At 38.6% G+C, this 25278-nt stretch overlaps 4 protein-coding genes across 6 annotated transcripts; 2 read left to right on the top strand and 2 right to left on the bottom strand.

The window, feature by feature from the left end:
- The first annotated feature begins 14075 nt into the window (after window positions 1-14075).
- On the top strand, window positions 14076-15570 carry LOC119077162 (eukaryotic translation initiation factor 3 subunit I). The gene is made up of 3 exons (XM_037184352.1): window positions 14076-14211; window positions 14408-14634; window positions 14691-15570. The coding sequence occupies exons 1-3, from the start codon at window positions 14209-14211 to the stop codon at window positions 15436-15438; spliced, it is 978 nt and encodes a 325-aa protein (XP_037040247.1). The 5' UTR covers window positions 14076-14208; the 3' UTR covers window positions 15439-15570.
- Window positions 15553-17731, bottom strand: LOC119077469 (thioredoxin-like protein 1). Its single transcript, XM_037184680.1, has 5 exons — window positions 17540-17731; window positions 17307-17463; window positions 17124-17237; window positions 16780-17063; window positions 15553-15873 (listed from the first exon to the last, which is right to left on the bottom strand). Exons 1-5 carry the CDS (start codon window positions 17632-17634, stop codon window positions 15663-15665), a joined length of 861 nt encoding a protein of 286 aa, XP_037040575.1. The 5' UTR covers window positions 17635-17731; the 3' UTR covers window positions 15553-15662.
- Window positions 17732-18831: 1100 nt separating this feature from the next.
- LOC119077889 (DAZ-associated protein 2) lies at window positions 18832-21210 on the top strand. Its single transcript, XM_037185257.1, has 6 exons — window positions 18832-18977; window positions 19051-19163; window positions 19274-19528; window positions 19651-19706; window positions 19780-19846; window positions 20947-21210. Exons 1-6 carry the CDS (start codon window positions 18962-18964, stop codon window positions 21013-21015), a joined length of 576 nt encoding a protein of 191 aa, XP_037041152.1. The 5' UTR covers window positions 18832-18961; the 3' UTR covers window positions 21016-21210.
- On the bottom strand, window positions 21192-24514 carry LOC119076585 (KAT8 regulatory NSL complex subunit 2). 3 transcript variants are annotated; one of them, XM_037183429.1, is made up of 5 exons: window positions 24311-24513; window positions 23482-24005; window positions 23248-23416; window positions 22606-23173; window positions 21192-21527 (listed from the first exon to the last, which is right to left on the bottom strand). In XM_037183429.1, the coding sequence occupies exons 2-5, from the start codon at window positions 24002-24004 to the stop codon at window positions 21300-21302; spliced, it is 1488 nt and encodes a 495-aa protein (XP_037039324.1). In that variant the 5' UTR covers window position 24005; window positions 24311-24513; the 3' UTR covers window positions 21192-21299. The 3 variants fall into 3 exon arrangements, with proteins under 3 accessions (XP_037039324.1, XP_037039333.1, XP_037039343.1); XM_037183438.1 differs by having other exon boundaries at window positions 21199-21811; window positions 24311-24514; XM_037183448.1 differs by lacking the exon at window positions 21192-21527 and adding an exon at window positions 22363-22530.
- Window positions 24515-25278: the final 764 nt, after the last annotated feature.

Raw genomic sequence — 25278 nt, 5'->3', positions numbered from 1 at the left:
AGCAGCCTGTGCAGATGTAATACGATTTATGTCACCAACACTGTCACGCGTCAAAGACGTCAAAGTACTTGGTAGAGTGCAGAGAAATGACGGTAATGCATTTCAACGTGCGGTTTCTTTTATTATTATTTGATTATAGTTTATTCACATTATAAGGATATAATTGTGGGGAGCTCTAATACCATTTTTGTGTTACATTAGTCACAAATCGCTGTTGATTTAGAAAATGAAAAGAAGAAAAGGCAAAAAACCAATGTTTTGTGATTTCCAGAGAAATTTGGTCCGCAACACATTCAAAGATACCAATATAAGAAAACTTATGATTTTAAATCTTCCTTTTCGCGATTAACGCCATTATTGCAAACAATCAAAATATTGAGCTCTCTACATTTTGATAATTTCATTAAATTTTTCAGACCTATATTTCGGTGAGTTTCTTCATCATCAGTCCATCTAAGATCGAATTGGCCTGAGAGTTCATTTGTCTTAAATAATCATGCTCTCAGCCGATATTTGGTCGTGTTTTCTTTGAGTGCAAAACAGTTCTTAATTGTTGTAATTGTAACGGTTATTTGCTTACACAAAGAAATTATAGGCTGTGCTGGAGCTATCACAAAAATCATCACAGGTGTCCTGCTCGCACTGACAATAATACACATTGGCTTGAGACGTAGGTTTCGCCGAAATTAGCTGGCATTTTCTGTCAATGCTTGAGCGTCAAACCGTTTAAGTAATATAATTTGAACAGTTTGGTGCTCGCTTGAATGAAAATAGCAGCTTGCACAACAAAATAAATCAAATCGACACTTTATTCTTTAATTCTTTTGTTGTTGGAGCTTTCACAAATATCATCACAGGTGTCTGCTCACACTGACATAGCATTGGCTTGAGACTTTGGTTTCGCCGAAATTAGCTGGCATTTTTTGTCAATGCTTGAGCGTCAAACCGTTTAATATAATTTGAACAGTTTGGTGCTCGCTTGAATAAAAATAGCAGCTTGCACAACAAAACCAATCAAATCGACACTTTATTCTTTAGTCATTTTATTGTTTACTTCGAGTATCGATAAAAATGGGTAAATTTGGGAAAGCGTTGAAGAGGCAAAAACTACTTAAAAAGGTTGAACACCTCAACAAGAAACGTTGTGGCGTTGTTGAGATCGGTTCATTTTCTCCACTTTCCAATGAAGAACCACGAACTGAAAAAACACTTAAGCGAAAGTCAGTTGAAGAGATAGCTTCGTCAGCCGATGAAGTATTCTTTGGTTTCAGTCCGGTACATCCAATATATGGAAAATTTAAGGAAACCGCAGTATGTTCTGCTACAGAAGAAGTTGTTACGGATTCGACTGTACTGGATATGGAATTGGCAGCTATTTCAGAAAATGAACCATTCTTCGGGTTTAGCCCTGTTTGTTCCAACGTATATGAACAAACGACAGTCGAAAAAGTAACTACTGCTGCTGTAGCAGAAGTTGTTTCAGATTCAATATCAACCGATGCGCATTCGGTTGGGATAAATGAAACTGAGAGTCAAATTATTTGTTCAGAAACGATTGATTCAACTGATGCATCCATTGCATCGATTTCTTTGTATGAGCGCTCGGTTGAAGAACACGTCAACAATCAGAGTCATTCTTCAAGAAATATTATGGGGCCCACTATTGAACGACAAGCTTTCTTTCAAATCGTTTTAGCTGATTTCTGTCAGTTTTCTTCCATTTTCCCACAACCGCATCATCAATGCACTGCAATGGCAGCTGTAGCGTTGACATATAATTCATTGAAAGATATTGTTGATTGGGATGCAAACGACTTGAATCAAATTATGCATTTCGGCCAATTATACTACGAAGAATGTATTACTCATAAACGTTTGACTGATCCTCGCGATACGCATACATTCTTAGAAGCAATTAACTTGAATGAAAACTTGACGATAGAGTCACACAACTTTGAGATTTTTGCTAATTTAGAGGAATGTCTTGGTGGACGATATGAAAACAGAGAGGTTTTATCTGAAGCGTTCCGGCAATTCGAGCTGAATTGCTTCGCCTATGGTATAATAACCTACAATTCGTATTCCTACGCCATTTCACGTCATCGAAACACATGCAGCAATACGTACTATTACGTGTTTTTCGATTCGCATGGCAGAAATGACGACGGTGTAAAGATTATTCCACAACCAAGACGTGTTGGGCGGACTGCTATTTTGTTTTTCGAAAATTATGATAAGTTTATCGACTTCTTTTCGAAAGAATGGAAATTTCCTGTACAAGGCTCACAATCTTCCACTTTCCTTTTAGTTCCATTCCATGTTGTGAGAGTAGAAAGAGATGAAAGAGAACCGAATAGAATGTCAGACAGAGTTCAAACAGGCTCTGTAGAATCTAATAATGACATTTCATTTAACATAGTTTGTGGTGACCTCTGCGAATATGACTTGAAACCAGCACCACATTCCCAACATCAATGTTCGGGGATTGTGGTCTTTTCATTTGTCTATTCGACATTGCACGATATGATGATGTGGAATGCAGATAGTATAAAAGATATTCTTTTGTTTGGAAATATGTTTTACCAAAAACGTTATGAACAACAGGTCGGACGACATCGTGTATTTGAACAAGTTTTGAGTCTGCATCCAAAACAACTTGCTGGACATGTTTCATATTCAAACTTTTTGTTTACCATAGATGTAGTAGACTTGGATTTTCAAGGCAGAATAAACAAAAAAGATATTCTTGAAAGTTTCTGTCGTTTAGAGACGATGGATATTACATTTAGTATTTTCATTGTCAATGACTTATCGTACGGAATTACAGTATTGCAACTGGACAATGCTATTTCATACGTTTTTTTCGACTCCCATGGCACAGGTGAGCCTAATGGTTCGTATGCAACGGTGTTTTACTTTGACAGTCTCGATACGCTGAGTACTTTCATGATAAGACAGCTTGGTTATGGAACTACGTTTAACATATTTCCAGTGGAGCTTACCAGTGAAGTCTTACCGACATCTACAGTTAAAACATCTTTTTCTAAGATCATTACTGCTGATTTTAAAGAAATCGAAGAGAGCGGCTTCATGCATAAAGATTGTGTAGCTTCCTCTATTTTTGCCATCTTCTATGCACATCAAAATGGTGTAGATTATTGGGTTGATAGCGACTTAGAGGAATGTTTATCCTGTGGAGTAGAATATCAGACCCATTGCAACAACTACTACAAGTCGAAAAATACCACTGAAATGTCTCCAAATTTCAATGAGTATATTCAAGACATTTATATGGACGGTGATCAATACAATATTTCGCTAAATATTTGTAGTCAAGGTAACCTTTTACAGCTTAAAGAAGCATTACGAATGTTCTACTCATCTGCTGATAATAATTATGCACTTCTAACTATATGTGGTAACAGTTATGCAATATGCAAATGTTCCAATTCACGATCAGTTGTTCTATTTGACGTTCATGGTCGAAATAACGACGGTACGAAGAAAGGTAATTTTTCAGCTGTAATATACTTTGAAAATATGAATAAATTTCATGATTTCATTTTGCTCGAAAATGAGGATGAGTATCCATTTTTATTGCAATTTGTTTCTTTTACATTGATTGCTGACAAAAACGGACCCATTTCCCGAGTTATTTGTGGAACATTTGCTCAGAGCGACTTACGTTTTGACACGAATTCTAGAAACGTTCAGTGCACAGCCAATTCTGTAGTTTTTTTGGCTTTCACTTCTGTCGTTAAAGATCAGTGGAAAGATTGTGATATTGATGCAATACTACAGCTTGGTGATTATATCTACACAGTGTCTTATAGAGAAGCTATGGAACGTCAACCGAACAGAATAGACAAACTTCTGGCTGCTCACGAAATTGTACAGAATATCTTCGTCAGTGTTGATCGCTTAAATCGTGGAATTGTAAACGTTAAATGCAAACCATTAACAGAAGTAGAGTATTCAGGAAATTATGAAAAATTCGCAAAAATATATATCACGCGCTTCTTTGCTGAGTACACTGACGGTATTTTTGTTTGTTGCAAATTGTCAATTGCGCTGCATAAAGCAAACAATATGTATATTATTTTCGACCCACACGCACGCACGACAGATGGTGTAATGCACTTCAATGGCACTGCAAACATTTTTATTTTTCACAACATTGATTCCCTTTACGATCGCTTATGTTCTTTCGGATACAACAGTATAAGTGAATTCATTTTGTTGCCATTTGAAATTACTCATGTTGGAAATGCTCCTAATCGAACACGAGGATATGGCACATTACACCAAAACGCAGTTCGATTGAACGAAATAAGTCAAGTCAGTATGGATGATATTCCCTTAGCGGAATCTCCAAACTGGCTACCCAGTGATAATATTCCATTAAATGAAATTATGGATGAGTGGAGCCCAAGCGATGACGTACCACTTATTCACTTTGTACAATCGAAAAGAGATGAGTTTAGTCAAATTTCGGATGTATCTTCGATGAAATCAATGCCTATTCTTGCAAAGAAATCTAATAATGCGACGAAGCGAGACAAACGTCGTCGTCGTCGAACACAATATGAGATACAACAGTGTCGAATTGCGCTTAGTTCACAATACGAGCAGAAAGTACGTCTGCGATGGGATGCATACAGAAAAAAAGTTAAACGTACGCACACTGTCAATCGGTTTGCAGACTTTAAGAGTTATAAAGAGTATTTTGACTCCTTGAGAGTAGACGACAGCTCTGATGACGAACTGATTCGAGCCGCAGATGGCGCTCTCGAGCAGTACTTAGAGTCAGAACAGTTGAACCAATTGCGTATGCAAAATAATGCACTAATTCCTACGCATTTCAATGCATTCGGCAATCATGAAGATATCGTAGAGACCGATGAAATATATGAACTATACAAATTGTCTCCATTTGATCAGACATGTCCTCATTGTGGTGCCCTGTATTTTAAAGAGGAATGTAATTCCAAAAATGTTTTCCGTACATGTTGTAACTTTGGTGAAGTACATAGTATTTTACCAGAGCAACAAGCCAACACATATCCACAGTTTCTACGTGACCTTTTAACGGGTCAGTCCCCATTGTCGAGGCATTTTATGGAAAACATTATGCAATATAACAATGTTTTGAGTTTCGCTTCACTGGGAACTACCAACGTTCACCACTTAACAGCTACTGGCAGTATCGGTCCTGTTATTGCAATGGAAGGTATGATTTACCACATTGCTGAACACTTCCGAACCAACAGCACTGGAGCAGATATGCCAGTAGCTCAGCTCTATTATATCGATAGTAATGCGGCAGTTTCAGAGCGACTGTCTCGCGTTGGTACAACATTGAATAGAAGTTTACTGATACAACTAGAAAACTATATGCGGGCAAATAACCCATTGGCAAATGCATACCGGATGTTGAAAGACGTTTTAGACGAGATAAGTCGTCGACCAAATGCAGCCAACACCAATGTACATTTAGAAATTGTGAGAAATAGAGATCAAATAAAAATTCGTCAAAATCATGGCGGAGACTTTGGTGTACCAACGTCTAATGAAGTTGCGGCTATCTATACGCACTTGCCTTCATCTAACACTAAAAACATTGTAGTTTTTCCAGTCGACCATTCACCAGAGGATGGCATTGCGATTGCATCTCATGATCCGAATCGTGACGCAATGATGTACCCTCTTCTTTTTCCTTATAGTGAACAAACGTGGTCTTACAGTTTGATGCGTCGTAAGCGTACACTGCAAAATATTGAAATAAATAATTTCTATGAAGACGACGTTGTTCCTATTGAAGAAATTGGTGACGTCAGCGAGAACGAACAAAATGACCAAGAAGAAACTCAAGAACATGTAAGACAAACGAAACCAAGAAAGCGAATCACAGTTCGCGAATTTTTTTGCTACATTCTAATGCTTCGGTCGGTCTTTAGCCCATTGCTTAATGCGGGAAAATTGTCACAACAATTTATCATTGACGCATATGCAAGGGCTCAGGATAACACATTTGAATACTTGCAGTCGGATCAAGGTCAAGCTCAGATTCGAGCTGAAACTTATGGTGCGTTAAGGGATTACGTTGAGAGAAAAAAACTTTTTCAACCTGACATTCCAGGTAAACTGATAGTTATGCCAAACGACATTATTGGTTCTCGCCAGTATATGAAAAACCGTTATCAAGACGATCTGGCTCTTGTGACGAGATACGGCAAACCGACCTTTTTCGTCACAATGACCTGCAATCCAATGTGGGACGAAATTCAACAAAAAATTCCGAGAGGTTCGAACGCAATTGATCATCCAGATATTGTCGCGCGTATATTTAGAGCAAAGGTCAAAGAGCTGATAAAGGATATTTCGAAGAAGCATGTCTTGGGAAAATGTGTGGCCTATGTCGCAGTGATTGAATGGCAAAAGAGAAGTTTACCTCATTGTCATTTAGTCACATTCAATTCTCCTGAAGATCGACCAGGTAATCACATCGACATTGACAACTTCGTGTCGGCTGAAATTCCTAATCCAGTTAAACAACCCAGATTATATAAGGGTGTGACTACATTCATGTATCACCATCGATGTGATGATACAACAAGAAAAGAATCGTGCCAAGTTCCTAGAACTGGACAATTTCATTGTCCGCGGCACTCGCCATTGGGTGGGGCGGGAGACAGCACAGATCAGTGCAGTTGCTACAAATGCTCCAAAAATTTTCCGCGCAAGTTTGCAGACAAAAGTGAATTAATTGAGAACAGCTATCCCATTTATAGACGACGACGTAACGGTCGCACATTTATTTCTACGAAAAACCAGGAGATAGATAATCGTTGGATAGTACCTTACAATCCTCAACTGTTGCTCAAATACAATTGTCACATTAATGTCGAAATAACTACGAGTTTGAAAAGCATCAAATATTTGTTCAAATATTTGCATAAAGGTGTCGATATGGCGCGCTTGAACATCAAAGTAATTGACAATGTCCAAGTTTACAATGAGTTCGAACACTTTTTGGATTGCAGATACTTAAGTGCTGGTGAAGCGATTTGGAAGTTGTACGACTTTCCAATGTTTTACCAATCACATACCATTTACTCTCTACCAGTACACCTTGAGAATTATCAGAACGTGATCTTTGATCCGAACTGCCCTGAACGTGCTCTGACGCACGCGGGCAGCATGTTAACTGCGTACTTCGAATTGAATCGAACTGACGTAAATGCCAGAAATTACCTTTATACAGACATTCCTTTACAATATGTCTATGACAAAAAAAAGAAAGCGTGGCACAGACGTCAAAGACGTTTAAATCAAACACTCGGCCGTATGTATACGGTGAATTATAACAATGTCGAACTATATTCGCTACGATTGTTATTGCTCACGGTAAAAGGCGGACAGTCTTTTGAAGATTTACGAACTGTGAATGGTATTCCATATGATAGTTTCCGTGATGCTGCTGTTGCATGGGGGCTATTACAAGATGACAGTCTGCATATAAAAACATTTGAGGAAATTATTCATGCAGAAATGCCTTACCGCATTCGAAGTTTATTTGTTAATATGCTCCTTTTTAACACCCCGACTGATCCGGCTAATTTGTGGCTTATGTACAAAAAACATATGTACGAAGACTACGTTCGCAGAGGATGTTCCGAAACCGTTGCATTGAACTTTGCTCTTAGACACATATCACGATTACTAAAAGCAGCAGGCAAAAGTAACACGGAATATTCCTTGCCTGAACCTGCAGATGAGTCTCTTGGTGAAGAGGAAGACATGTTTGACAGTCGGAACATCAATCAGAGTGACGCTATGATTGAGGGTGAACGGTTGGTACAAATGCTTAACAGTGAACAACGTTCCATTTTTGAAGAAATTTGTGACAGCGCAAGACATCCTGGCGACCCAAGTAAAAACAGGCTCTTTTTTGTAGACGGGCCAGGCGGTACAGGAAAGACGTTTCTATTTTCCGCACTCATTACTGCGTTAATTGGTTATGGCTTAGATGTAACTGCTATTGCTTGGACAGGCATAGCAGCTTCATTGTTGAGAGGAGGTCGTACAGTTCACTCGACTTTTAAGTTACCATTGAACATGACTGGTCCAGTTGGATGTCATTTGAGTACACTTTCTGACTTAGCCGTCAAATTGCGTTCATCTACTGTGATCGTTTGGGATGAAATTTCTATGAGCCTCAGTTATGCACTTAACGCAGTTGACGTTTTCTTTCAAGACCTTATGGGAAATAAACTTCCATTCGGTGGAAAAGTCTTTGTTGCCACAGGCGATTTTCGACAAATTTTGCCGATTGTAAAGGAAGGCTCGAAATATGATCTATTAAGTGTTACAGTAAAAAGAAGTGACATTTGGCCACTTCTACAAAAGCGTCAGTTACGCACAAATGTTCGATTGTATAAAGCAGATGATGTAGACTTTGCTGCATGGTTACTAGATATCGGACAAGATAAGGTACATGACTTCCCCGGAAACCAATACTATAAAAGCTATGTTAAGTTACCGAAAGAATGTATTGAAAATCATTCGTTAATTGATCGAATTTACGGGGAAACTTTTTCATTAGCTGATGCTGATCATTATTGTAAATATGCAATACTCAGTACCGTTAACGAGGACGTAGATATGCTAAACGCTGCAATTTATAGTCGATTTACTGAAGAAGTTTCAACTGAAAAAACATACTTGAGTACTGACAGTGTCCTCGACTCACATCCGAATGATGACAATGCATTCGATATAGCCACGCTAAATATGTTGACTCCGCCCAACTTAGCGCCACATACATTACAATTAAAAGTCGGGTGCATAGTGATGCTGTTATGTAACCTAAATCCTGAAGAAGGATTGTGTAACGGCACGAGAATGATTATCACTAAGTTGTATGACACATGCATTCGCGCGAAAATTTTAAGTGGAGATCACAAAGACAAAGAAGTTTTGATATCACGTTGCCGCATGAGTACTGACTCGAGCGATCTTAGCGGTAAACTGGAAAGAATTCAGATTCCAGTCAAATTAGCGTTTGCGATGACCATAAATAAATCTCAAGGTCAAACGTTCGACTACGTAGGTGTGTATTTGAGGAAGGCTCCATTCGCACATGGTCAACTGTACGTAGCTTTGTCGCGTGTCCGGTCAAAGGAAAGATTGTTAATTCAAGTTATATCGGATGCACTGATGGGGAAATTAATACCTGGATGTGACGATGTTTTCGTTCCCAACGTAGTACATAAAGAAATTTTTCAATAGTTTTTAGCGCATCTAAAAAACAAAACCAGAAACATTTGTGAAGGTTACCACCAGAGATGCTGTTGAGGGTGATTTTATTTTGCAGTAGTTAAAACAAACTGAGCAAAAATTTAACGAAAATAAATTAATGAAGTAGTTATACTTTGAAAGACAGAAATCACCCGGTGGTAAAACAGCCACATAATACCGTCTACATTATGTGATCGTCCAAAGCCGGTGTAAATCGTTGATGGCCACTCCAACGCTAAAAACTTAGATTGCACAAATTTCCTTTTTTTTTGTTTTTCAAAACACGTAATTCCTGAGTCATTTCATTCAACTAATTAAAATTTACTGTCATTAGCAACATTTGAAAGGTCATAATCGGAGAAAAACTAGGAGCATTGTTTAAGCAGCTTTAGCTGCTTCAGTTTGATACCAATTATTTTAACGTTTAGTGCTTAATGCTTGAAGGAGGCGTTAAATATATAAAAGAGACTAGTAACTGTCCCGGCATCTATTACACGATGCCCGCAGGGCATCGTACTTTCTAAAAATCTAAAAAGTAGATAGGAGCGTTTCTTAGGGTGGCGAGATGGGAAAAAGTCGAGTTCGGACCTAGGTTAGGACTGAGGCCGTACCTCGGACCTAATGATTTTACGGTTGATTTCGGTAGAGCTTTTGATGCTGATTCAGGAAATGTGGGTCACAAAATTTTTTTATGCGTCGCTTGGCCGCTAGGTGGCTTCAAAGTCGGAATTTTTGAAACGAAAACTGGCTGCCATTTCGCGTAAAATTAATGGATTGGCGTGAAATTTGTGTCTAAAGGGTTTTCGAGGTCGGCGCTTCCGAACAAAAACATTTGAGAGCGGCCACATGCATGTGAGCCACCGCAAATTACCAAAAAGTGGTTTTTTGGGTGGTTTTTCTCAATTTTCTCGAAAACGTGTCCATAGGATTAGATGAAACTGAAATCGTAGATAGCCACTGAAAATACCTATCGATTAAGGTGCATATCAATAGATTCCATGGTTTAGTTTCCGAGAAAAGTGAAAGAAAGTGCCAAAAAAGGGGACCAACTTTCATGTTGGTACGCCCACAAGATGGCGTCGTAGAGCTTTGGTCTCTTCGGAACAAATGTTCAAAAATGAAAGTTGAGGGGTGTCCTAGAACAAAATTTTTATGCATGAGGTCTGCAAACCGATTTAAGATTTGGAGTCACACGATGTTCCAAGAGCCTGGAGGGGCGGCATCAAAATGTCATTTTGGAGTTGAGATCTTTGTGTCGCTTAAATTTCGTGTTTACGCAGACACATCATAACGCATCGATTCTATAAAAAGGAAACTGTTTTCTAAAGTTCGGACCGGCAATAATCTTATCTAATGTAAGCAGTTGATGCTGGATCATTTTCCTAAAACAATTTTTCGAAAATAATAATTTGAATCAGTGCATGTTTATGAATTAAATTACCTGCGAAAAGATAAGGCCTATCAATTGTACAACATTTGGTCATCAAACACTAAACATTTATATTAAAATATTCGAGTTTCGTTTCAAACTTTACAAAATTCCAATTGCATCAAAGAACCTTTTTGTAGCTTGTAAACATCAACAATGTTTCTGATTGATATACGTCAAAATGGTAGTGCTAAACGTACTAGATCAAAAGGTGTCAAAAATGGTACGCTTTTTTGTGAGCGCTAAAATTTTTAAAAGTTCATGTTCGTAACTTCACGTGCAAAGGGAAACTGATTGTTATATTTTGTCATTGAATCAATAAATTTAAGTTGCAGTAACAACTGTTGTACGCACTATTTGGATTTTTCGAACGTTGCAAACTTTGATATGTAAAAAATATCATTTTTTTCGCTAATTTGCCGAACATCGATGTCGTGGGATTATTGTCACGTGACGATTGTGATTGTTTTTTTTATTTATTTAAGTTACGCCTTTAAAAATCTTTTGCTACTTTCGAACGGATCTTAAATAAATGATTACCAAATAAACGTTTCCCGTTATTCATTGAAAATTGAAATAGGCTTCGGCTATTAGTGTAAAACTTCTTCCGAAGAAAGAGCTATGATCTTCGTTGTCCATTTTCGTTAGAGGTGTAAATTATGGAGAGATTATCCAACGAAAGATACGCGAGTGACACACAACATCTGATGATAATTATTGCTTATTCTAATACAAATAATTCACCTACCGAGATGATCGTCGTCGGGATGAATTTTGTTATTATGTAGAATCATTAAAGGTCGTATACAAAAATTAGATTATATAGGAGGATTAATTTTGAATAAATGTTCAAAGTCAATCTTTGATTCCAACAGATTATACAGACTGCAGTTTTTGCACTGAGTGAGTAATACAGGAATATCTGTAGTCTGAATAAAAGTTTTCTAAAGCTATTTATCTGTCCCATAAAGAAAACCTAGGAGGATGGTTAGGCAGCTTTAGCTGCTTCGGATGTATCTCCTTTTGAGTTTACCACAGTGTTTTGATCATGAGCAGCGAGTAAGATATATAAGAGACTAGTCAATCCAATGAATTATCGATCATTTATAGGAGTTTGGTTTTTTGCCTAGGCTATAATATGTATTACGTATTTAAAAATTCATTTATCGCGGAGGAGGAAGCTTCCATCCCGCTCCAAAGGCCAACTCCAAGATAAACGAATTTTTCTGCAGAAACGTAAGATATTTTAAGCAACAAAACGAAGAACCAACAAAACAAAATTTGGCAGAATGACGTAGTGTTCAAGTTCAAGCTAATCCGTGATATGTTTTGGACAAAGGCTAACTTGCCCATTTATAGAAAGTATAGAAAAGAAATGGGCAAGTTAGGCTTAGTCCCAAACATACCACTACAGCTCAAGATTTGCAGATTCGGAAATGTATTGCGAAGGGTGTTGACAGTGGACATAGCAACTGAGGATGGTCAAACCATTGACCTATGTAAGCACTTGAGGTCGAAATACCAATTTCGCCTCAAAATTGACTTTCCATGAGCCATGAGGGGAAGAGAATTGAGATTTCTGTTTGTTGTCGCTTGTTATGATTTTCATTCAGCAAATTATCTGTAGGCATTCCAGCTGTGGATGTTTTCAGTGTCCCGTGTATCTGCACTGATGCTTCATTTTATTTTCTTCTCCGGTCCATTTCGAGGGGCGAAAGTTTACTTTACTTTACGTCACACGGAAAAGTAATTTCGGACTTCAATCCTTGTGACATGCACATGACGTAAATGTCTATTATCTCCGTAGACGCAATGAAAGTAGATAAGTAGGTATGGCCAGTCCATACAAGTCGGAGCACATACGGATTTGCATGGCGCCACCTCAAACGAACTCATTTCTAGTGGAAATTTGCACTAGAAATGAGTTCGTTTGAAGTGGCGCCATGCAAATCCGTATGTGCTCCGGCTAGAACAAATTTGAACGTTTGGCCATACCTATCTATTTACTTTCATTGCGTAGACGCACTGCAGTGTGTAATAAGTATTAAGTGATTGAGTGATTGTAATGCTAAGCCGTATTTGGACAAAGGTGCATATCATTTTCTGCAAAGATAAGAGCAAACTCCCTATCGTAGCTGGATGCATAATGTTATTCTTACCTCACAGAGACATATAAAATAAAGGGTTCTGAAAGAACAGGTTGAGACGGGTGAGACTGAAATCGATAAAAGCACTCGGTACAGATTGTGTGTGAAATTATATTGAAGAAAATGTTTATTTTAGCAAAATTCGGAATATTGTTTTTGTTACGTTGCCTTTTTCATATAACCTCCGTAGCCGTTGAACTCAATTTGTTCACAGTGGTAAAATTTTCGGCTGTTACAAAAATACGTGCTTCAAATACTGTATTAACAGGTTCATAGGACAAGGCAAAATCAGTATTGACACAGATTTCTACGACGAACACAATTAGCCGAAATTAAAATGCAAAATAAATAAAGTGATTCGAACTGAACCGATTATTTCATGTAACAAATTTAAAGAAGTTGCTGAACGCAAAACGAGGTTTCTCCATTTCATGTAACAAAACAATACAATTTGCTGAACGCAAAACGAGGTTTTTCCATTTCATGTAACAAAACAATACAATTTGCTGAACGCAAAACGAGGTTTCTCCATTTCATGTAACAAAACAATACAATTTGCTGAACGCAAAACGAGGTTTCTCCATTTCATGTAACAAAACAATACAATTTGCTGAACGCAAAACGAGGTTTCTCCATTTCATGTAACAAAACAATACAATTTGCTGAACGCAAAACGAGGTTTCTCCATTTCATGTAACAAAACAATACAATTTGTCACCGCCTTCGTGATCAACTCAGAGTTGTCTTAACCTGGTTCTTTCAGAACCTTGATAAAATCAACGCACTTCTATATAGAGTACAGGATCTTCAATCAACCGGATCTTCAATTAACAACCACGAAACGTCTTAAAAAAATATACATTTTCAACGTCACCAAATGCCGACTCGACGGACCATGGGTGGTCATGAGGAGTCATTGCATCCCGACCTCAAAAATCTCCCAGCGGTTCGAGCTAATTTATAAATAAATGAATTACTTACTCACCCCTCGTCAATATTACAAAAGAAAATTTTTTGTTATCCGACACTTCTATTTAAAGTTGGTTTAAAGGCGCACCGTGCTCATGCTTGAAATGCGTTGATAAAATATGTTTATGATTGATTAATTTGCCTAATTCTGTTCGGTTAACATTGAAATTTTCCCGCATAATTTTTACCAATTTATTTCTGCTATCATCAAACGCATAAAATGTCATTCATGATGACAGATCGCGTCTACGGCATCTAAACGCCCTAAACGTCATATTAATTTTTTTGAGTTGAACCCAAAAACCAAAACGTGTGCATAATTTCACTTCTATCGTGCTCGTATCTGATAAAACCGGCTTAAAAATGGTAAGAAAGAGCAATTTTTATGGAGCTTTCAGTGCTGTGCCATAGTGGGCAAAGTTTTAGTAAATATTTCCCCACAAAATATGACTTTTCGATTTTTCTGTATACTAACCTCAAATAGTCCGACTCAACCGGACTCAACAACAATTTAACAATCCAAGATGTTTCAATTTCGTTGTGCAATTTTTTTTCCCTGCAGAAACCGATAATGCTGCAAGGGCATGAGCGTTCCATCACGCACATAAAATACAATCGTGAAGGCGATCTACTGTTTTCCAGTTCGAAAGATTCAAAGGCGAATGTTTGGTTTTCATTGAATGGTGAACGATTGGGAACATTCAACGGACATCAGGGAGCTATTTGGTGTCTGGATGTTGACTGGACGTCAACCAAATTCTTAACAGCATCTGGTGACATGAGCGTGAAGTATGCAACTAGCTGTGCATCTTGGAACTCTGTGAACTAATTCCAATTTCATTTAGGCTCTGGGATTTGGAATATGGTTCAATAATTGCAACGATTTCGTGCAAATCGCCAGGCCGAACATGTGGATTCAGTTATTCCGGCAATCAAGCTGCTTATTCGAATGATTCATCTATGGGACAGACGTGTGAAGTGACAATTATTGATGTTCGAAATGCCGATTCAAATCTGTCCACTTCCGATCCCATTCTGCGAATTCCCATTTCATCGTCGAAAGTAACGTCGATGCTCTGGGCTAATTTAGATAATAACATCATAACTGGCCACGAAAACGGCATGATCTGCATATTCGATTTGAGAACTGGCAAGGAGTTGAATTCCGTAAAAGATCACTCGTCAACCATTAACGATATGCAATTGTCCAAGGACGGAACCATGTTTGTGACCGCATCGAAGGACACGTCGGCCAAATTATTCGATTCCGAAAGTTTGGTGTGCCTGAAAACGTACAAAACTGAAAAACCCGTCAATTCAGCGTCGATTAGTCCAATATTGGAGCACGTCGTTTTGGGAGGAGGACAGGACGCTATGGAAGTAACAACAACATCAACACAGGCCGGTAAATTCGATTCGCGGTTCTACCATTTGATCTACGAGGAAGAATTTGCCCGCGTCAAGGGTCATTTCGGACCGATAAACAGTTTGTCATTCCATCCAGATGGGCATAGTTATGCAACGGGTGGTGAAGATGGTTTCATTAGACTGCAGAGTTTTGATCAAAGCTATTTTGACTACATGTTCGACTAAGTCCGCTGTGCGTAAAGGTAAACCGAAAATATTTTATTCAATTTTGAAGAATGTTTTTTTTCTGGCCTGTTGATCGGATGACGCCAATGATGAACCGATTTGGAAATAAAAAGATTTTTATGATCAAAAGAATTTCCAAGTTTTTTTTATTATCGAATAACAGAAAAATCAAATCGGGAAACGTTGAAATTAACACAATATAGAAAAAGGGATGGGGGGAGTTTTTAGTGGCTTTCCCCTTTCTTTCCAGCGATGCGTTTAAAATCTTCCATTTTGGTGGTTATGATCGGTGATCCGATGAAGCCGATGTAATCTAATTGTGTCACTTCACCGCCACTCTGATTGTCCTTGATGAACACCTGGATATTTTGCACGTTCTGGAACTTCACATAGCGTAAGTTCACTGGAGTTCCTTCCAAATCTTTTGGTTCGAGTCTAGAAAAGAAATGACTTTGTTAGCTGGCCGTATTTTGTGTGGATTACAAATTCGATGTTTATAGGATCGAAATGGCGACAGTAGTGCTGGGGGCATAGGCACTATTTTAGGATTGATATTTCTAGAAGAGGTAGCCGATGCCGATGGTTATAATTCTTTGATTAGATCAATGTATGAAAAATAGCTCCTTAATCAGACACATGAACCTCCAATGAGCGAGAATATGGTCAGAGTTAGACAGAATATTGGGTTTTAGAAATAGAACGCCTGAGGAGCTAGCGTTTGAATGAGTTCTTTGTCCAAACTTAGTTGTCCTGATTTATACCACCAAAAATGAACGACATCCTAAACTTCAAAGTCTTGAATTTTTAGTCATGCCAGCTTTAGGCGAATTACATGACATATGTTGCGTCCCCGTAATGGTCAAAATATATGGACATTTTCTTAGAGGAATTATTAAAGTTCATGTCAGCTTGAGGCGAATTACATGACCTCTGTCGCGTCTCCGTAATGGTCGAAATGATTGAACTTTTGGACTCATAGAAACGTTCATGGAACTCAATCTCATTTACTAATGAACCGAATCGAGGAGAATCCAAGAGGCTCTAAGAAAAGCCTTATAGATCGCGCACCAAATACGATTTGAAGTTTCGTTAGTCACTGGACAATGAACTGCTTCTCGTCCTTTCACTACTTAACATTGATCCGAAAATATTCACACACCGACCACGTTAAATCCAGATAAAAAATTTCTAACGAGAAATGAATCAGAAAGGTCATCAATAGCTGAGACAAGGGATTCTTCGATTCGTTCGTTTAAAGTGCAGCGAACACATAATATTTCGAGCGTGTAATGCACCGACAATATTCTTATCTCTATTAATTCGTTTCGTTCGTTTACTTACACCAAATCCTGCACCGATGTAAAAGACTCTGCCATATCAAAGTCAACTGTTCGTGGCTGATTGATGAAAATTTTCAAATTTTTCGGACCCAAATTCGGTGGTGCCTTGAACTTTATCGAATGAATCTTCACTGCCTGGTTAAATGTAATCGACAGTATAAGTTGTTCATCGCAATCGGACTGCAAGTAACCGCCGCCGCTAGTTAAACTATGTTGCAATGGATGGTCATCAGCCTCGTTCAGACATTCACATTCATTCTTCGATATGAAGGTGTTCAGATCCATCTGAAAACAGAAGAATCACAAAATCTGGCTCCATATTAATAATGTACGCGACAAACACACCAGTCCATGTCCATATTCTTCGCCGGATTCATCATCACCTCCCGAGCCAATATGTTGTTGAATTTTTGCCTCGAGTGCTTCGACCGATGCACCTTGTACTCGATCGATCTTGGACTGAAACATTCGAAAATATTACTGACAAATTGCGCTGTTGATGGACAGAGGTTATCTTTTCGGCGGTACCTTGTTTCTGTAGAATATGAATGTTGGCATTGCCTGAACGCCTTGATTGGCAGCAGTATCTTGGCACTTATCTACATCCACTTTCAAGAAAATCGCCCTAGGATATTTGCCGGGAAACGTCTCAAAATGAGGAGCAATTCTTTGGCAAGGCCCGCACCTTTTCGTACATGGATGGAGTGACATTACGAATACGTCTTCAGTGGTGGTTCGAGGTTAAAAGCTAATTTTCTTACCATGTTGCTGTGAAATCCACTACTACCAATTTTATGCCAGCGGCTTGAAGTTCCGCTTGAAAATGTGATTCGTCGTTGATTGATTTAACACTCATTGTATTGCGTTGATCGTAAAAATTCTGATCGCTTCTCACTGCGATGAGATATGTAACTTGGAATGACCAGCGAATTTGAATGAATGCAGAATGTGTGAAGTTTGGTTCGAAATGTCACCCAGAAACTTGGTTTCAAAACCGTCATCGTGATGTCGTGACATGAACCGTACTTGATTCAAAATAAAAAGCACTAAAGTGGGTATACAAACTAAGATAGGACATCTCTAAGGGCCGCACATCCAGTCTTTCCTTATATCTAAAATCGAGTTTTCGTGTTAACTGAGTGGAGTATCGTACAGGTGAATTTCCATTTTCATGACACGGCCAACGGGACAAAATTACAGAATGTTTCTCATAATTTGGTCGCTGTGCATGTAATAGTATATTACATGCTGAGGGCGTCGAAAGAAGTGCTTGAAACATGAAAAGTACGGTTTTCGACACATGTAGCATGTAAAGTTGTGGACGTATCTGTGGTGGACGGTACATTTTAAGCAATTTCGCAAGATGTACCTCGAAGGTAGATCCGTGTATTTTGTGGTAGTTGATTTCTCTATCGATCTGCCATCGAGATAAAGCTTGTCTATAAAATGCACAACTTCACATGCGACCATAATCTGAATAACAATCTTTTACATGCTTCGCTTATGCACTGTAAAGTGCACTTTACATCACTGCTTGTGACAGGGAAAATGCACTTACCAATAGTATATTACTTCCGAGGTTCCAAGTTGTGTATTTGATAAGTGGGGTGTTACAGCCCGACCCGGAAGGGGAGGGCTGTATTCCCCACTTGTCAAATACACAACTTGGAACCTCGTAAGTACAATGCTTTACGTGATTAGGCAATGTAAATGAAAATGAAACATGCCGTAACACGTAAAATGTGTTACGTCACTGCTTGTAAATGCTTGTTTAGGCACGTGTGATTACTCCACTCGCCTTCGGCTCATTCCGCAAACCTCACACTTGCCTAAACAAATATTTACAAACAGTGACGTAACATACTATTACCTTATTTAAGGTGTTCATTGTGTTTTAAAAAATAAATAGAAGTTATACATTAAACGCAGCCGCTCTAGCCGAAAGCAGAGAAATGACATTACCACAATTAGACGACCATTTCTCTGATTTATACAAAAGGTTTCCTTTTGTATTTTTGGTGTTTCGTCTTCATCAGTGATAGCATTTTATGCCAGGTAAAACACCACACAGAGTAGAGTGCAAAATTTGACATAAGCTGCATTGCGATTAACATTATATTGTAGTTTATCAAGAAAAAGTTGTTGGTTTTTCGTGTAATTTTACATTAAACTGTTGCATTAGAATGTATCCAAAAAATGGTAAAATATGGAGCTGAACTCCGTAGTTTCTCATTGATTCAACGCTTTTTTCAAACAAAATCCTTTCGTTTAGGTGATTACAACCATCATCAACAAAAGCATCCTTCAGCTCCTCCATCGAACTACGATATGACGTCACAGCCAATGTATCCAACAAGCTATCCAATTCCACAACAAGCCCCACAAGTAATATTTCATGTTAAATAGTTTTGTTAGCCCTGAGCGCAGTCCATTTTTTTTCCAAGGACAACCCTCAATGAAATTTCCTTTGTCTAAATTTTTTTTTCTTCACAAAGATGCTGTATCGTCCCCATTCGGCTCCACCGCCTTCGTACACAATGGTGCAGCAGCCATCATACGTTCAAAGTGCTCCGATGTTACCGCCAACATTACCAAATTACATTTATCCACCACAGGTAGCCTTTCAACAGGGTCCACCACCGAGCTATGGTGTCCCTCAATATCCTACTGGATACTGTCCAGCTCCTCCATATCAGCGACAGATTCAACCGATGCAACAACATGTGATGTATAGTGATCCCACCATGCAGGTACGCTACGCATTAAAACTGCGTTCGATCATTTTTTTTGTGATAGTTGACGCTTGTCTTTGTTTTGAAGTTAGAACGCATTAGATGCTGGCATTAACATTTTCATATTTTTGGTTTCACAGAAAGCCGTTTTTGATGCTGGTGCTAGATTTAACGGAAAAGGTGGAGCTTCGATGAGGTAAGTGTGTTATAAGCGACACACAGTCATCATACAGACAATTTCGCTCATTTCAAACTCTATTTTATTCCAGCGTTCCACCCCCACCCCCAGGCTATTTACCAAACGCAGCACAGATTGCTGCTATGCAAGGACAGACGGTAAGTGAATTTTTGTTTTTAAAAAAATGAAACGGCAACATCACAACTATACTGACTTTAGAATATTCTTGAAAGCGTTTAAAAAGTAACAGAGGCGAGCTAGAACACGTGAGAAGTCTGGTATCTCTTCAACTGAAGCAAATTTAATATTTCTAATTACCTCACATTGGAGCAATCCAGATTCGCAGGCGATTTTCACTTTCTCAGTCCCTGTTATTCTATGACTTGCCTTAGTAACCGGATATCAATCTCAACAGTCATGACAATGGTTTTAAAATGGGTCTAACAGGGATTCCGACTCTAAAATAAAATCAAATTCAAGAGAAGATATTTCTGCAGAGGGTGCATGCTCCTTTTCACGTCTTACACCTTCTCAATCGTTCCTGCGATACTGTCACTGGCTCTGATGAGAATCAAATCGCATTCAAATCCATACTACTAAGTTACTAATTTATCGACTGCCATGTTAAAAGTGCTGGAAATTGTTCTCACAAACAATTCAACAAACAAGCTGTCGAATATTGCTCTTAGAGCTTAAGCTTTCCGTGCCCTTTTCTTGAGATAAATCGATTATCAAAACAATCAGTACAGGTGAGCAGGCGTCATTTTGTGCTGAGCGATAACTGCTTCCTTGCAATGCCCAAGTTTTCTGAAAGAATGTCATCCCATGCCCAAGACCAATAGGACCGAAACAGTTACCCATTGCCATCTACTAAATCAAATGGGAACTAGAAGTGTTCAATTGAACGTATGTTAACAATTACGGGACATGCCCATGGATGTGGACAGCTAACGTTTATTGGCAGCCCACTCACCTCTTACTCCAGGTTAAAGTTAGATTAAAGTTGAAGTTAACGTGTTTCGAGTTACAGCCTCGAATAGATAGTCTCCAGTACCGTATGAAATGAAGAGGTATTGATGCTGACTAACAACTTTATCTCTTTAACTCCACCGTTGTGCTCGGTAAACAGCAACTGAATTTATTTCCTAAAGACCTGAAACCGATCTGTTCCGATCCTAACGACTTTGACCGGACAATTTGTTTTTTAAAAGAGAATCTGGCGTACCAACTCTTAATTTTTGACTTCTCTTTGTTCCAGGTTATGATGGAGAAAAAAGAGGAGAACTTCTTTACTGGCGGTAAGGGAGGCGGAGTCACCTTTTGGTAGTTTCTCGATCAATATCGTGCATATAAAATGGAAAAAATTAAAGTAAATTTACAACATACATCGCAAGAAGCTGAAGCTGAAGAAAATAAAAATTTAAATTAGATTTACTTCGTTGTCTTAAACCAGAAGTTATTGTGTTTATTTTTATAAGTTTGTTGTTTTAATAAAAAAAAAAGTTCGGAAAAAGACACAAAATCCAATTGGTTTTATTACATGTATTTTCGTCACCTTTTACACATTTATCGAACGATATTTATAAACATTACATTCAATTCCTATTTCGATCATCCCATATTCTGGTCACTGTTCGTTGATTCGACTTTAACTTCAGCATCGGATCTCTCGTTCACATCGGTGTCATGACAAATGGTAACATTGTTTCCAACGTCTTCCGCTGTAAACATTTCTACATCGTTCGTCGTTACGGATTCATTTGCCGACGATTCCTCTTTCACATGGACCACGGGCGATGCTACAGTTGCATCATCTTCTTCACTATCTGATTCGAATTTCTGTGAACGAAATGTGAGAAAAAATGGCAATTCATGAATTCAATGTGATTGGAATTGATTTGTCGTCACTTAAATGCCAATAGTCTTTCTTTACTGATGATTAATTTGGTTCGATGCAACAATAATAACCGTGCACGGGATGTCAGTAGTCAGTACCATCCCTTCTAATTCATTTTCGGTCTGAATTCAGAGCGTTGACCTCTTCAAAACCTCTTCCCACAGTCGCTTCCAAAATCCAAACTGACTTCGTAGTATTTACCGTAGCGATGGCACCTGAAACGACACTGTCGAGGCTCCAGTTCGGTAGTAATTTCGTCCTTGAAGAGACGTTTGGAAACTGGAAATTCTGACTCAACAGCGTTTCATTAGCAGACTGACGGACTGACCTTGTAGGATTTAATGTAGGGATGGCATCGTCTCAAACTCGCTTCATTAGCAGACTGACGGACTTCTTGAACTGACCTCGTAGAGTAACCCTGGTACACTGGTATCAGAAAATATTTGATAATCGCTCAGTCTGGAATCGGTTTCGTCGTTGATGAGACGGATGGAAAACCTTCATGAATAGCTTTTCAGACTGACGAATATCTTGGACTTGGGTTGTTTGAATTGTACGGAATGAAAACCAGATTACAGGTCTGCCGTAGTCGGTGCGAAAGGTGGTCGATCTTTCGTTTGATCTTGTTCACATCAGCAGTATTCGGTCAGTTCAATATATTCTTCGGATATTTTTACAATGGAATCTTAAGATTACAACGAAAACATCGAAAAATTTCTGTTAAACAATTTGTACGCCGAACAATATCAATTTCGACTTATAAAATAAGAAACAGCCAGCGCAACGGTCAACAGTGTGTTGCGATTGATAAATCAATAATAATTATTGAATGCACAATGATCCAAATTAAGCAAAGTAAATGAAAAGGAAAATAATTTCTTTTTTAAGTTCAAAATTTGAAATTCTTGACTTTGTTCTTTTGATTCATTGAATTTTCTCTGAGATCTGGGGGAACGGTGTGCTTATTAGTAAATTCGATCGACTATTTAATCTACTCGGAAACAAAATGTTCCAATTTACCTTCTGTTCGTAGTGACGCATCGGCGGCAATTCAATGTGCAGCACGCATGTTGAATCTTCGAAGATATTCGGCACCGGCTCCTGACACACAACGCCACTCTTCTCCACATAGCACGGCCGAAACAGAATCTGCTTCTTGTCTTCCAGGATGTGCTTCTTACAGAATTTACATGCTGGCAAAACGCGTTCGCCACACTTGACGCCGCCTTCAGTGTATGTGCATTTGGTATGGAACGATAGCGGTCGATTCGTATAGCCTTCGGTCGCTTTCAGCCGCTTTTCAATGAATTTACGATGTAGCACAGCTTCGACGCCGTTGCGCTTGTGGAATTTATTCATGGCCTTCAATCGTTCGTACATTCGTTTCTCTGCTAGCGTTTCTTTAGCCTGATCGTGAATGCTGCACAGTGATTCCCGTTCGATTTTCAAATTTTGCAGATATTTTCGTCGGCGATCTTTGAGTATGTATTGTAACCGGTGAATCTGGTCGATATACAAGGACTGCAGGCGAACCATTTTCTGTTTTGTGATCATTGTCGCCTCCTCGGTGGTGTAGATCTCAGCATGTCTAGTTGCGAGAAGAAATGCCCGCGTTGTAAAACGACTTCTACGTCAAATGACTCACCGAATTTGTATACTCACTTCAGAACATCATCGTTCAATGAATCGACACTTTCATTGTCTGACCCTTCCATGTCGGCTCCTTTCCACGTATTTGAAACGGTCGGCATGTCGTCATCCGATGAACTATCGGAAGCATAGTCCAAGATGTGAAGTTTTGTGTCATTCTTCAGCACACTCTCAATGTCGACTGCAAATTGCAATGCACACGCTAAATTAGCCTCAATCAAATGAAATAAATCGAATCTCACTCACCGAACGGATCGATATATGGCTTCGAAATATCAACATCGTTCTCTCGATCATCATGCAAATGCGATCGATTTGCTCTGCCAGCATTTACGTGATGTGCCAATCCATGCAGCAATGTCTCATTTGTCTCGACATTCTGGAATTTTCCGACTGTGTTCCTAGTTTTCGTCAGCTGTGACAAGCGACTGTGCTCGAAACAATAGTTGGTGAAAACGTCCTTCTTCGGATCGTATTTCGGTGCCGGTTGGGTGCATCGTTTCCCATTGATTGGATACAAATATGCGCATTGTTTGTACGGTGCCTTCGAATCTTGGAGTATGTGCTTTAGACAGTAGCCGAAACCTTCGATTCGTGGTAGCGTACAGTCGTACACAATGTTCGAGCAGGCTTTGGTCTTATTTTCAATTTCAGCATGTAGCTGTTCGCGCAGTGCTTTCTCCTGTTCAGCAGTCGTTTTAGGCAGTACACGAATTTGAAATCCGCGATTGGTGTTTTTCGTAAGAATTTTCGAATTATCAGTCGTCATTCTGAAATCCAAAGATCAGCATTTAGTTGCAGCATTAGGAGCAATCGAAAGGCATATTTGGAGAACGTTGAACGCTAGAGTTCCAACGGATAGTGAAAAGTAAGACAGACATGCAATTTTGTCTTCACCCGATAAAATTTAAACGTTTCAACAACATTTGTTCCACGACTTTGGGTTTTGAGCTGGTTTTTGCATACAAATCAATTTAAATTGCGCTCACATTTTTTGTTTTGAAATATCGGGATAGAACAAGTATTCAAAAAAGCAATTTGTGAACATGGCGAAATTCAAAATTAAACAAATTACCTCTAAAGTAGCTTGGATTTGTTTTCAGACGACAAACTTTAATTCGGTTTCTTAAACAATGATGCTGTCGTCTCAAATGGATTGATTTTTTATATTAATTGAATTGGAATTGTTACATTTATTATTGATCAAATTCGCACTGATATTTGAAATGACTCCTTAAAGAATATCAGCCATTTTTTTCTGTGACACTTCGAACACAATTTTTGATGTATCTACCGATTCGCAGATTTTTTCGTTTTTGTTAGGTTGAAATTCCATATACAAACTGTGTAGTACCGGTAATTATCTTTCCGATCATACCGATACCGAATGTACAGAAACGTTTTCGAATCGGTGGCAGATGGTACATTACCATGTCATTGTCGTAATTAACGTCTAGCTCTCCAAATAATTAAAATCTGATACGTTTTGTATAAAAAATTGTAACGGGTAGAATAGGAGAATGATGTTTAGAAACTAATAAGAAATGTAATAGAGTTTTCCCATATTTTAGTACATTCTGTCATAAAATTACTGCTGTCACTGCCCTTATTTTCATGTGAACCAACTTCATATGGCGACATTTGTTCTGTAATGACAAATGTGAAGTTGGTTCACATGAAAATAAGCTCTGCAGAGAATGAAGTACTATGAAAAAAATGTGGCGCCTCTACCGGCCAACCCACTTGTCCCATAATTTCTTCAATGAGTATATAGAAGAGAAACGGGCAAGACAGGTTCAGTCATAAACACACCGGACTCAGTGGAGTTTTCTTTAGATGTGTCCAGAAAGTTATTCGACCCTAAAAGCCAAATGCACAAAGTACGACCCTAAATCGACCCAATTTTGTCAGCCGCCTAAAATGTGCCTGAGGCCGTTTCCAGTCTCGATGAAAATAAGTATGCGTATGGTGTTCTGCAGCAAGATCTAAATGGGTATCAACAACTCTGATCAAAAGAATTTCTAAAAACAGTGTAAAATCTTA

The sequence above is a fragment of the Bradysia coprophila genome, chromosome III (assembly GCF_014529535.1).
Source record: "Bradysia coprophila strain Holo2 chromosome III, BU_Bcop_v1, whole genome shotgun sequence".
Lineage (NCBI taxonomy): Eukaryota > Metazoa > Arthropoda > Insecta > Diptera > Sciaridae > Bradysia > Bradysia coprophila.
This window is presented reverse-complemented; position numbering and strand designations above follow the sequence as displayed.

Bases quoted from the DNA above. Each gene is read 5' to 3' on its own strand.
- LOC119077162 (XM_037184352.1), top strand. The intron at 14,635-14,690 runs GTATGCAACTAG...AATTTCATTTAG, and splicing joins TCTGGTGACATGAGCGTGAA to GCTCTGGGATTTGGAATATG.
- LOC119077469 (XM_037184680.1), bottom strand. From the start codon at position 17,634: ATGAGTGTTAAATCAATCAACGACGAATCACATTTTCAAGCGGAACTT. The intron at 17,064-17,123 runs GTGTGTTTGTCG...TTCTGTTTTCAG, and splicing joins AAGAATATGGACATGGACTG to ATGGATCTGAACACCTTCAT. The intron at 15,874-16,779 runs GTAAGTAAACGA...TTTCTTTTCTAG, and splicing joins ACATCGGTGCAGGATTTGGT to ACTCGAACCAAAAGATTTGG.
- LOC119077889 (XM_037185257.1), top strand. The intron at 19,529-19,650 runs GTACGCTACGCA...TTGGTTTCACAG, and splicing joins ATAGTGATCCCACCATGCAG to AAAGCCGTTTTTGATGCTGG. The intron at 19,707-19,779 runs GTAAGTGTGTTA...ATTTTATTCCAG, and splicing joins AAAGGTGGAGCTTCGATGAG to CGTTCCACCCCCACCCCCAG.
- LOC119076585 (XM_037183429.1), bottom strand. From the start codon at position 24,004: ATGACGACTGATAATTCGAAAATTCTTACGAAAAACACCAATCGCGGA. The intron at 23,417-23,481 runs GTGAGTGAGATT...TGCAATTTGCAG, and splicing joins GCCATATATCGATCCGTTCG to TCGACATTGAGAGTGTGCTG. The intron at 23,174-23,247 runs GTGAGTATACAA...TCTCGCAACTAG, and splicing joins TTGAACGATGATGTTCTGAA to ACATGCTGAGATCTACACCA.